Source organism: Bactrocera latifrons, unplaced genomic scaffold (assembly GCF_001853355.1).
Source record: "Bactrocera latifrons isolate USDA-ARS-PBARC rearing strain unplaced genomic scaffold, ASM185335v1 scaffold_0, whole genome shotgun sequence".
NCBI lineage: Eukaryota > Metazoa > Arthropoda > Insecta > Diptera > Tephritidae > Bactrocera > Bactrocera latifrons.
In genome coordinates this window covers 1,411,943-1,424,873 of record NW_017534406.1, presented here as the reverse complement: position 1 = coordinate 1,424,873, position 12,931 = coordinate 1,411,943, and the positions used below count along the sequence as shown (strand labels likewise).

At 36.4% G+C, this 12,931-nt stretch overlaps 2 protein-coding genes across 3 annotated transcripts in view; one reads left to right on the top strand and one right to left on the bottom strand.

Moving 5' to 3' along the window:
- The window catches only part of LOC108978818 (rapamycin-insensitive companion of mTOR), a 265,251-nt gene that overhangs the window by 150,899 nt on the left and 101,421 nt on the right, over positions 1-12,931 (top strand). The window lies entirely within an intron of this gene.
- On the bottom strand, positions 7,791-10,931 carry LOC108966195 (farnesol dehydrogenase-like). Its single transcript, XM_018928989.1, has 2 exons — positions 10,274-10,931; positions 7,791-8,068 (listed from the first exon to the last, which is right to left on the bottom strand). Exons 1-2 carry the CDS (start codon positions 10,847-10,849, stop codon positions 7,892-7,894), a joined length of 753 nt encoding a protein of 250 aa, XP_018784534.1. The 5' UTR covers positions 10,850-10,931; the 3' UTR covers positions 7,791-7,891.

The window sequence follows — 12,931 nt, the reverse complement described above, 5'->3', positions numbered from 1 at the left end:
AGCAGGGAAGTTATCGTGGTGCTAAAGCCAATTTTTGTCACATCTTCTCGGCCTTCTGAGAACATTTTGTACCACCTATAAACGTTACTTCGGTCCAAGGTAGCTTCTACGTATGCCACAGTCAACATTCGGAATGCATCCGCGCACTTAATTTCCTTTTTCACACAAAATTTTATACATGTTCTTTGATCCATTTGTTTGAATAGGTAAAAATTGAAGACGATCCAAAACACATGCAACCAAAGCAGCTGTCAACAATTAAATGAACATTCAAAATGACCGAGTTTGTCGGCATAAGTGAGGGACATGAGTACCAACATAACGCCACAAAAAATTCGAAATTCGAATATACGTAACCCGCGAAAATTCAAAATTCGCGATACTTTTTGAACACACCTCGTACGTTATTCCACCCAAGCCACGTGGATATGTTTCTACCATTAAGAGGGTATTCTACTCTAGAATTATGAAAATTCGATTTTTTTTTCATATATTTAAAGTTTAGGTCCTTAAGAACATATCCTCCAATGGATTTTTAAAAATTAAAATCATTTTAAGAGCTGCAGTTACTTTAGTGACGCAGTACCTAGCCCGGTAGGTAGGTAGACTCACTTTTTATCTCAAGTTCTATACAACCGATTTACTTGAAATTTTGTACGAACCTTCTTTATATAATCTTTTATCCTTTATCTTTATATAATCCTTAATCCTTTTTTTTAATATTAAAAAAAAAATCAGGAATTTAAAAAAAAAACGAAAAAAATTATTTTTATTTGTAGGCTGTCGCCATTTTTCAAAAAAAAAAAATGTTTTTGTGTTCCCTGAAATAGAGGCTATAAGAGACTATAACAGCATCCTTACTGACTAAGAATTTCTTTTGATATTTTTTTCAAACCACCAGGAGAGTAAGACTCAATGTCAACAGCCATTACACCTGTCTCTCAAACGCCCCCCTCCCTCCCCTAATTATTTTAATTTTTAGTATTTTTTTGTAAAATGTTTTTTCTGTATTCTTAAGATATCAATAAAAACACCATAAAAAAATGGATGGTAAAAATATTTTTGGTTTTTTTTTTAAATAAAATTCAAAAAACTGTCCAAAATTTCATTTCTAGAGTAGAATACCCCTTAAAAGCATATATGAAATATGGAAAACTTATGATATCAGCCCACATCTTACTCGCCCATTCCAATAAGTTTGCTGTTCTTAACACTAGATATACCAGATCAGTAAAAATTACTGTTTTCGGTATTACAATTTAAAATTTCTACAACGTCGCGTTTTCGTAATGATATCATGACTTTTAGAGTTATAACTAAAGAATTAATTTTATAAAGTTATATTACTGTATATATGTATGTATACAGTATGTATTTAAAATTAAATAAAGACTGGAAACCCCATTAAACACTTCCTCTTTAAGAACAGTCATTTTGACTGGTTTGGTATAATTAGGTGTACTTCATTCGCTGGTGTATCTTGTGTTAAATCAGAGATTTTCACTTTATATCTACACTTTAAGGTAAGATTAGTTCAAAAACCTCATTTTCTTCTTTAAAGAAGGTCACTTGTAAAACTAAATAGGCATGTGTATGTAAAAGTTTTTAACTGGAACTTTTATTGCCACATGTCTCAAGGCGAAAAAACAAGAATCTCGCATTCGTGTTCTTATGCTTGCTTACCCAAGGCATATTCTGGTAAACTACTTACATATAGCAGTACATATATGTATGTAAACAGTTATACATCTGAAACTGCTCAATGCTTATACCCCACCAAACATTTTTAGCAGCGTGTACTTCTTTCCGACGTTAAGTGCTGCCATACAGCGTTTCCTAGACCTTGAAATTCAGTAAGCCAAATGAGGGCGTGAATGCCCTCAAGAATACATTCATACATATGTGCTTATTCTGCGTAGTACTAAGTACACATATGAGTTGATATATACATATGATTACAAATATGGGCACATACATGCAAAGTACACATATGATGAACATACACCGAGTGGGCTGTGTACTGTAGTGCGTATATTTTTGTTGGATTGTCTACAAAAATAAAAGCGCTCTGCACTTATCACGGTTTACTTGTTTCTCTGTTTGGCTGCATACACGTGACCTTCGTATTCGTATGTACCTAAAAAAAGCAAAAACCATAGCAAAGTTACACTTTTAAGGCGCTAAAACAACTTAAGCCATTGTAAACTACTAAAGAGTGCAAAATTGCAATTTGATAGAGCACAGGCGCGAGGCAGATTTGTGTAAAATAAAAATACTTGGACACTGTTAGTAAAGGAATATAAATATTTGCAGGAAATTCTATGAACAAAACGTATATATTTCTTCACAAAGCCCAATTATTTGCTTTAGAAAACAATATTTCTTCAGCAGCAGAATTATTGCCAACTAAAGTTCCTGGCTTTGGGATATAAAGGGCGATTCATTTAAAAATTCCCTACTTTTTTAAAGAAAAACATAGAAACTTTAATAAGAAATGTTTATTATCATTCGAAAAAACATTCTTCTTTTTTACTTTTTTAAGATTATCTCTTTCAAATGTCAAATGGTTCATCCATCTAGTTAAATTTTCGATGACTCGTTCGATCATTTCGACTGGTAAAAAAAAAGTCTAACGGTGTGATATCACACAATCTTTGTGGCCAATCGCCTGGTCCGAAACGTGAAATCTTCTGCTCACCAAATACTTCTCTCAAAAAATCCATTTATTAATGGTATATGTGGGAAGTGTTAGCGTCTTGTTGAAACCAAATGTCGCCAAGATCACGAACTTCAATTTGAGGTAGCAAATAGTTGGTTATCATAGTGCGATAACGGTTGCCATTGATGGTTCTCGCCGCCATCCTTTTAGAAGAACAAACAAACACTGGCTCATAAATCACATCAAACCGTTGTTTTTCTGGATGAAATGACATCTCTTGAATAACTGCGGGTGCTCATCGGTCCAAATGTGGCAATTTTCCTTGTTTACTTACCCATTGAGCCAGAAATGAGCATCAACGCTGAACAAAGTTTGGGTCGAAATTGTAGGATATTCTTTGAACTTTTCAAGAACCCATAGAGCGAAGCGAAATCGAGCGGGTTTTCAGTTCTTGCACAAGCTGTATTTTTTACGCTTTCAATTGAAGATCTCGACGTAAAATGCACTAAGTAGTTCCATACATCAATCCATACGTCAGTCCGAGTTGCTTCGGTAAGTAATTGTATATTACCCTGGGTCAAATATTATTATTATTATTATTTATTTATTTCCTAAGAATAGCCTAAAATATTGTATGGATAATACTCTCTTTCTTACCACCCAAAAATATATGGTCGGGTTCTTATACTTAATCTTAATCATATCAAATGTCTCTGTCGCAGATTTACCGAGCTAAACATAGAATGTAATCGCTTCCACCACTCCCCGGAATACGTAGCGCAAAAATGTTCGTCCTAACTTTCCAGATGCTTGGAGACAACTGACCTGCCTACCGAATCCAGTCGGTTCGCGTACGCTACGAAGTACAGTCGTTGAAAATCAGTCCTATTACTTTCCGGCCAAACGATATACGTGACATTTTCCTTCGCATATTTTATAGATCAATAAAAGATCAATACATTTTTCGTTTTTTGGAAGCTCGCAAACTAAAAGCTCAGTATAAAAATACTATTAAATTAAGCTAATAAATTCAAGAGCTTTGAAAGCTTATCAAACGCATTTTACTATGTTATATATATATATATTTTTTTTTTTAAGTTTTCTTATATACTATTGAAGCTACGTTCATGATCGAATTTTACATTATATGCTGCCGGCTCTGTCTTGCAACAACAATATAGACGTATCAAAGGTTTCGTTTACAATGTGGTCGACACCTGAGGCGAGTTTACCATGTGGAACTGACTATAGACCGCACAAAAGATTTTGGCTTACAATAACAAATATAATGAAAAATGCATTTGTGGGAAAAAACTAAATCTATTACATATATTAGGGTGTATATAAAATGTTCAAGGAAAGTTTTGGGGACGAATGCATATGGTAGTATTCGAATACTTTAAAAGGCAACTTTTGTAGGCTTTCTGAACAAAAAAAAACCTTAAAAATTATTTCCATGCGTGAGCTCAAATTTCGTGTGCAGAATCGTTGTGAATGTTGGAAAATGCTTACCGTGATTTAGTTTTATCAAAAACACGAGCCTACAAGTCGTAGAAAGCTTTCAAAGACGGTCGAAAAATTGTTGAAGACATGTCTAGTTCCACGATTGTGATTGAATTTAAAGCCAAAACCCCAAATGAATACCATCGACCAAACACCGTATTCACTAGATTTGGCTCCGTCTGGTTTTTTCTTATTCCCAAAACTGAAATTGCCTCTCCAATTGTTTTCATCGAGCCTTGGGTCAAATAAAATGCGACATATTATCGGGAAAGTGTTCTGGAGGCTACTTTGAAGCCGTGGGCAAACACATATTTCGTTCGCAAACCATGGACATTTCAACAAGATTCAGCACGGTCTCACATAGCGCGAGTGAACCAAGAATGGCTGAAAACCAACGTTCCGAATTTCATTTTGGAGAGCAAGGTCCGAAGTAAAAAATACCCCAGTCTCGAGATGCTGAAGAAAGTCATTATCCGTGAGTGGGCCAAAACACCGGCAAGTCACATTCGGGCAGCTTGCGATTCGTTTTTTGACCGTCTCAAGGCCATAGTTAAGGCAAAGGGTGGTCATATCGAGCAAAAGTGAATTTGTCCTGAATTTATGATTATTTTTATACATTTTGTACTTTAAAATAAATAAAAATAATTTTCCAAACCGAATTTATGGCTTTATTAATTGGTTATATTTCGAGTGTCGGACCCTCTATATCTTCAAGAAATTTTTTTTATATTTAATTTTTTCAGTACCGCCCTAATATATACATATATAATACACACGATCAAGACTTAAAAAATTATATACATTTTTAAGAATTTTATAATATTTATTTTTTTTAGTTCCACCGTAATGTTTTTGACCATTATGATGTTAGACAAGACTTTTTGAAAAAATATAAATCTTCAAGAATTTTTTAATATTTTTTAACCTTTAATGTTTTTTAGTACCGCCCTAATACATATACACTTAAATACTTACAAGTGTGCATAAATGTGTTAGTTTACATACATATATATTTACATTTATTACATTTCTGCATTTATTTTTTTTTCAGCAAAGAAACACAATAACAACATAGTAAGTCACAATCAGCACGCTCTTCTTCTTATTATTGTCACATGCCAGCTGCTGCATACCTCGCCATAGGAAGTAGCTATTGAAAGGCTTTCAATATTATGTTTAGCTTGCGACAAGTTGACTGTGTGCTGATATTGCAGCAACCTCAGAATCCCATACAGCATGCCAGGATGCGACTTATGCTCTCCAGTCCCCTGCCAGTTTGTAACGGCATTGCTTTTTTATTAAAATTCTGCACATTTCTCGGTGGATATTACATGGTGTGGCTCTGCAACTCAGTGCATGCAAAGTTCATTTCAAATGTTTATCCAATATCTTGCGTTGAGGTGTACAGCAGCGGTAGATTTCATATTTGATGTGGTAATAATGCGAAGAATATTAGAAAATTTAAAATTTTTTTTGCTCAAAAATGGGAACGAATTTGTTTTTGGCTTCTCCTCCACTAGATACTTGTGACTAGCCATTCTGTGAAGGCTCACACAAATACATATGTAGGTAAATAGTGTATGCAACTGACAGGTGAATTTCCACCACAGCCTAGACTCGTGCTGTGCGAAACTGCTCTTCGAAAGAGTGTTTTGGTAAAATATTAAAAAATATTTTTATTAAAATTATGTCAGTCTTCTCGGTGTGCACGCCACCAGGCTTACATACAAACGTTATACATGTTATGATATAAAATAGTGAAGTGTTTGAGCAAACCCGATTTGGAAATTCTTTCAAACTGTTGCTTCATTTTAATGTGAACTGCTTGCTTGGTTTTATTAAGCAAACAAAGAGATATGTATGTACGTAAACGAAATGGATCACAATGCTTTGATAAACATTTAATAATTAGTAACAGCTGTTCGATTTAATAAATATTGAAAGGTCAAAGCAAAATATTGTGCAATAAAAGTTTATTTCAAACAAGAAGAAATGATATTATAACTTAGGCAATAATTCGAGCCAAATTTCATGACGATATATCATCAAGCGAAAAAGTTTCCCTTACAAAAACTTGGTTTTGATCGTTTTTATGGCACCTTTAGTAGACCGATAGCGGTGGTTCTGGCAAGTGAGTTGTTTTTAGAGAAGAGGAGACGTATTAAAATTTCCATAGAGATATCTCCAAAACTGAGGGATTAGCTCGCATACTACTATGCGCAAAAAATAGTAAGACCTAGTTCATAATTTTAAAATACTTAATTTATTCTTAAAAATCTATGTCGTCCCCTTCAAAGTAATCCCCCTTGGCTTCAATACACTTGTGCCAACGTTTTCCCAATCCAGTTGTTGAAGTTAATTTACGGAATGAGCGTAGCGATTCACGTTTAATGTTCTCAATTGACTTCAAACGGTTTCCCCAGAGCGGTCGTTTGAGTTTGCTGAATAGCCAAAAGTCGCACGGAGCTAAATCAAGCGAATACGGTGGTTGCGGCATGATATTCGTTGAAAATGTGGAGGTAAACTAACCAAGAAAATGACGCATAACACTCGAATAGTATTTCTTGTTGACAGTCGGTCAGAAAGTATTCGTACTGCGCCACACCTCAATAACCGAAGAAACCTGACAACATAATCTTGACCTTTTTAGACCTGCTTAAGCGTATTTTTTCGGCTTCGGCTCACCTTTGCCACGATATTCAGTCGATTGATCTTCTGTTTCCGGGTTGGAAGCATAGATCTAAGACTCATCGCCACTTCACGACGTAGTCGGAAAGCGTTGTTTCACCAACGTTAACTCGATGCTGTTTTTCAAAAAAAAATTAGTGAATTTGCAACCAAACGTGCTTTCACTTTTCTTGGGCCCAAATGGTATTTCAAAATGGTTTTCTCTGATCCTTCCCATATTCCAACGATGCCAGTAAGATCTCTGATCTTTTATTTCATTGAGACTGTTAGGTCTTTGATTGTTTTAAGTTGTCGCTATTTCGCATAAAGTCCTCTTGATAGAATACACCAGAGACTTTCCATATGGCTGAAGTGTGGACTAAGAGTGGGTCGGTCGAGAAATGGAATATTTGTTTATCTAGAAATCTTCCTTGTCTGCCTTAAACAATGAATTGCGGTATTATCTTATTGAAAAACAAGTCAAGGCCATATAACACTTCTGTTTTCTTTATCATCTTAGCTTGGAACAAATAGCTATAATTTGACGAGTTCATTTTTGTTGGAACCCATACCATTTCCATGGTTGCTATAAGAGCAAAAACTTGCCTACACCATAGCTTTTCCTTCTGATGCTGGCCATTGCAAATTCTTCATCAACTTGTTTAACATTCGGCATAGCTCAGACATTTTGTTTTATAAACGTCAGTTAATGCTGTCACTCAATTAATATAGCTTATTCCATTCACTACACCAGATTTAAACATGGTTGATATTAGGTAGTCAAAAAAGTCTATTCGTATTTTGTCAATGTACATAGATACATATATCGTTGAAGTCATATGTCTCTAGTGCTACCAATGAAATTATGTCATATCATGAAGTGTTAGAAAGGTGAGATTTTAAGCTTCAGTTTAAGTTTAAGTTTGATTATAAATGGGAAAAGACTTTTTCGACTAAAAAATATTTTGTTAATTATTTTTGCAATATATTTATAATTCTCTAATAGATTACAAAAGAAGGCATAAGAGTTTAGAAAATAACGGCAAACAGCTTTTGATTGATTTAAATCATATCACCCATCGGTTTCATTATGAGCTCGTGGATTAGTACATTTGATGGCTGCGAGAGCACATAAATTACGGCGCCTGAAACGTTTTCTGGTGTAAGAATTTTACCATCGACAATCTTTTTTTGAGCTTCTGTTATTAGTTCCGTATCAACGAGACCCGGACTGATGCTCTGTAAATAAAATGAAATAAATGTAATAAATATGAAAATTATAAATATTTTTTAATATTCGCTATAGGGTATTAAAACTTACAATATTGAAAAATGCGGGCTTAAATAAATAACTGTATCCTCTAATTTCCCAACTAAGTATTAAGTGGCAAGGATCCTGAATAACAATTTAAGTTATTCCGTGCTTTGTCGATCAGGTGTTAGTGTGATATGCACTCATTGAGGTTTGGTGATCCATAGTATTTATCTATTCCACCGTACTTACTTACTTAGATAAGTTCATGTGTTAATAGTTCTCTTCAGACTATTATTAAAAACTACTAAAAAAGACTTTGAAAGGTATCACTTAATTGAGGCACGCATACCTACTTACACCGACAATAGTCTATAGAGGTGTCTAACTACGGTTTCAGCCGATGCGCATGGATGACTAAATATTTGATATGAAATACATATATTTCAATCTAATAATAGTAATCTAATAAAAGTGTTATCATAGATCAGTCCGATTACCTTATCCTTTTGAATCTTCCCTGAAAAAGTACACTACGCCCCTTCCCCAATGGTTTCTTCATTCATATTTTCAACAAGAAGTCAAAGTCGAAAAAGAGCTCAGGGTATCCATACTCTTATCAACACCTACCGGCTATGTCTAGAAGCGATTTACTTCTGGGAATTTAAATTTCGCACGAAAACCCATTCGTCAAAAAAAATTTTTTTTTCTATGTTGGTATGACTGTCAGTGACATCTGTGCCATATATCAGATCTAAATAACCATTATTGTTTAGCATACGTTTGTGTTACTAAAGTACATAAAGTGCGTTCGACGATTTTTACGATGAGGCAACTACAAATAGGTCCTTTGAATTTTATGTACGGATACAAATTTCTAATGCCAAATCGTCCACAATGTTGGAAGAAGCCTTCGATGATAATTGTTTGTCGCGAACAAGTGTTATAGATTGATACAAATTATTCAAGGGGGCTCAAGAACGTGTTGACGACAAATCACGTCCAGAACGGCCGTCAGCAACAACTGGTCAATAAAATAAAGGAACTGGTGTTTAAGAATCGAAATTAAGAGTCTAAGATCTTACTTGCATTGTTAGAATATCGGGAGGACCAGTGAAATCATTTTGAAAGGTCACTTGCACCTAAGAAAAGTGCAAGCACGATTGGTTCCAAAATCAAAAAAACGTGACGTTAACGTCTGTAAAACAATGCTTCCCTACTACGAGGATATCTTGAATCTACGCTTATAACAAATCGGCCAAATATCGTGGCAAAGTTGAGCCGATGCCCAAAAAAATCACGTCAAAGAAGGTCAAAAGTTAAGGTTATGTCAACAGTTTTCTTTGATTATCGAAGTGTGACTCGCTCCGACTCCCTTCCGACCAGCCAAGCTGTCATCAGGGAATACTATTTTAATATTATGAGCCGTTTGCGCGAAGCTATTCGTAAAAAGAGATCGGAATTATGGGCCGACAACTCTTGATTTTTGCACTAAAATAAATCACCGTCGCACACTGCATTGATTCTTCGTGAGTTTTTCAACCAATATCCTGCCGCAACCCCCGATTTGCCTGATTTAGCTTCGAATGACTTCGGCAAGTTCGAACGACTGCACCGAAAAACTCGTTTTGAAGACTTTAAACGTGAATCGCTATGCGTATTGAAGTTTATCCAGGAATTTACTTTAACAACTGTTTCGAAGATTGGTGAAAAACGTAGGAACAAATGCCAAGACGGGTTACTTTGTGAGAGACGATACTGATATAGAAAAATGAGCTAAGAATTTTTATATTATGAAAAGAATCTTACTATTCTTGCTTATAGTAGTAGGTAAAATAAGCTTGATTGTAAATTATGTGTGGTTGTCTCTACTACTATTCTCACTAAAAATCATAGTTATGCAGTTTGACTAGCTTAACTTCGTAATGATTCCCAGCCAGCATTAGTATTTTACCGAAAAACTATATTGAACAATTTTACTCAGAAACACTAAGTCTTTAAGCTCACATTCAACATTCTCCATATAAACTCAAAGCTAAACGCTTTAACCTTTCCGCTAAATTGCTGCACTTTACACTTTATTCCATTTAATTTTCACTTTTACTACACCAAAATAAAGAGTCTGAAAATTGAAATTGAAATCCGACATTTTTCCAAGCGCTCTCAATGCCCGCCCAGCACGCCTTACTCACCGTCACCTTCACACGGGTACCCAACTCTTTGAACTCCTGCCGATAAATCTCGTTAATCGCTGTCAGCGCGAACTTGGTGGCCGGGTAAATGTTCAAGGTCGGCATGTGGCCCGGTATCACCGGCACCTTGTGTCCACAAATGCTATTTATCAATATCACATGCCCGTGGATACGGTGCGCCCGCATAGAGGCAAACACATGGCGTGTACAATTGACCACGCCCATAACATTCGTTTGCAACACCTCCTGCACCTCGCACTCGGCCATCGTCGCCAATTGGCCGGAACGCAAGCAACCGGCATTGTTGACCAACACATAGACGGGTCCGTGGTCGCGTATGATGCGCGTAAATGTCTCCGCCACATCCTGTGCATCGGCAATGTTGCATTTAATGGCGTGAAGGCGCGCACGCTGCTCGGCGGTGGGCAACTCTTGGCGCAACGCTTCGACGCGTTCGTAACGTCGCGCCAAACCGATAACAATTAAACCGGCTGCAATTAGATCGCGCACAATGGCGGCACCAATGCCCGAACTGGCGCCGGTCACCACCGCCAATTTCGCTTTTAATTGCTCCATTAGTGTTTCGGTGAAGTGAAGCACGCAAAGTAAGCCTGCAATTCGTTTGCACAGCACAAAGGTACAACCAACTCAGCGAAATGCCGTTGCTTTACTGGAATATAAAATTTCAAGTGCACTACTTTTTAAATGCAAAATTAAAGTTTACTTGTGGCAGAAGGGGTGTGCGGTTGTGGCAAGCATATACAAAAGTAAAAATGTAAAACTTGTCACTCGCTCGTCGCCACGAAAGCCGCAAAACAGCTTTCGATGCTGTAAGACTCTTATGCATTTAATCTGCCGCTATCAATTTTCACAGTTATATCAATGTCTATAGGTATGCCTGCATGACTTGTAGGCAAATGTGCAAAAAGTGAAATCGCTGAGGCGATAAAAAATGTAACAGAAGTAAGGAGGAGCTAAGCTGCAATTCGAGTAACCGATAAAAAAAATAAAAAAAAACTTTTCTACCGAAGCTATCATACCTTGCAAGAACTGTGATCGATCAATATATATATATAGTATATGCTACAGTGGTTCGATATCTGCCATTCCAACAAATCAACAGTTTCCTTCTGAGAAAATACGAGCAAAAAATTTCAGGCATATATCTCCAAAACTGATATATAGATAGACAGGTAGACAGGTATTTAGCGGGTGATCCCCGTCGAGGTACTTTTTCAAATAGCCTTTTTTTACATATCACGCGTGTGTCGTATCTAGTTATTATGCTATTTTTTCACTGTTGTTTAGCATTTCATCACGGAAGGACCTGAAATTCACCTTCCGTAAAGAATGTGTTTCTCTCGCTTCGCTCAACTTATAGTCACCTTAATCGGCCTATTGAGCATACTATTCGCAACACCATCACCCATCTTCAGACCCAGCGTTCTTTATTGAATAATATTCGACCGAATTGACCACGTTCAGCACGCAGTGAAGAAAATATAGCAGCCGTAGCTAGAAGTGTACACGAAGATCGTGGAGAGTCGATTCGGCGCCGTTCGCAGCAACACGAACTGACATATGGATCGACTTGCCGTATTTTACGTCGAGATCTTAAACTGAAAGCATACAAAATACAGTTTGCCCAAGAACTGAAACCGCTCGACCTGCACAAGCGACATCGCTTTGCTCTATTAACTTTTGAAAATTTTCAAGAAAATCAAATGTTTTCTACCCAAATTTTGTTTAGCCATTAGGCTCACTTCTGGCTCAATGAGCATTTCAGACGAAGAGCAACCTCAAAAGGCACAAGAGCTGCCATTTCATCCAGGGAAAACAACAATTTGTTTTGGCTTGTGGCCCGGTGGAATCATCGGTCCATATTTCTTCAAAAATGACTCCAGTGAGAACACAATCGTCATATCGCGCAGTGATAACCGACTATTTGACGTCTGAAATTGAAGCCCGTGATCTCAATGACATTTGGTTTCAAGAAGACGGCACCGCTTGATCAGATATTTTCACGTTTTGGACAGGTCGTCTAGTCACCAAGATCGTGTGATATCACACTGTTAGGCTTTTTCCTGTGAGTATATTTAAAATTCAAAGTCTATGCGGAAAATTGCACTTCGATTCAGGCCTTGAAGCAAAACATCACACATGTCATTCGCCAGTTACCCACACAGGCCTTTTCAAAATTTTCTAACCAAATTCGCACCAGAGGTCGATGTAGTGCAGTTAGGTGAGGTTAAGGGATTTTATCTGAATTGGCGACAGATTTCATGTTTTTAAAGTATTTTTGAGTAAAGAGCTTTATGGGCTTGAAATTAGTAGTCCGATTTCACCCATTTGTATTATCGGCATCTTTAAAACACTTTCCCTATCATATATATACATATGGTATATAACGGGTTTTTCAATAGATACGCTACAAAGTAAACCAATGAGGACAGCAAATCACGCCATATTTTTTACCGCTCTTTCGATATTTGTCTTCAGTAAGGTTTGCCATTTCATCATGATATGGCAAGATATACAACAACGAGCGATACAAAAGTTTTTTTTTGTTTTTTAATAAAACGAAAACTGTTTGCGATACCACTGAAATTATTTCATCCTGTGAAACTGTTGCATCTCGAAAAAATTACGGCTTGGTGC

Coding starts and splice junctions, on each gene's coding strand:
- LOC108966195 (XM_018928989.1), bottom strand. CDS start 10,849: ATGGAGCAATTAAAAGCGAAATTGGCGGTGGTGACCGGCGCCAGTTCG. Junction 8,069..10,273: donor GTACCCGTGTGAAGGTGACG/GTGAGTAAGGCG, acceptor TTTTATTTACAG/AGCATCAGTCCGGGTCTCGT.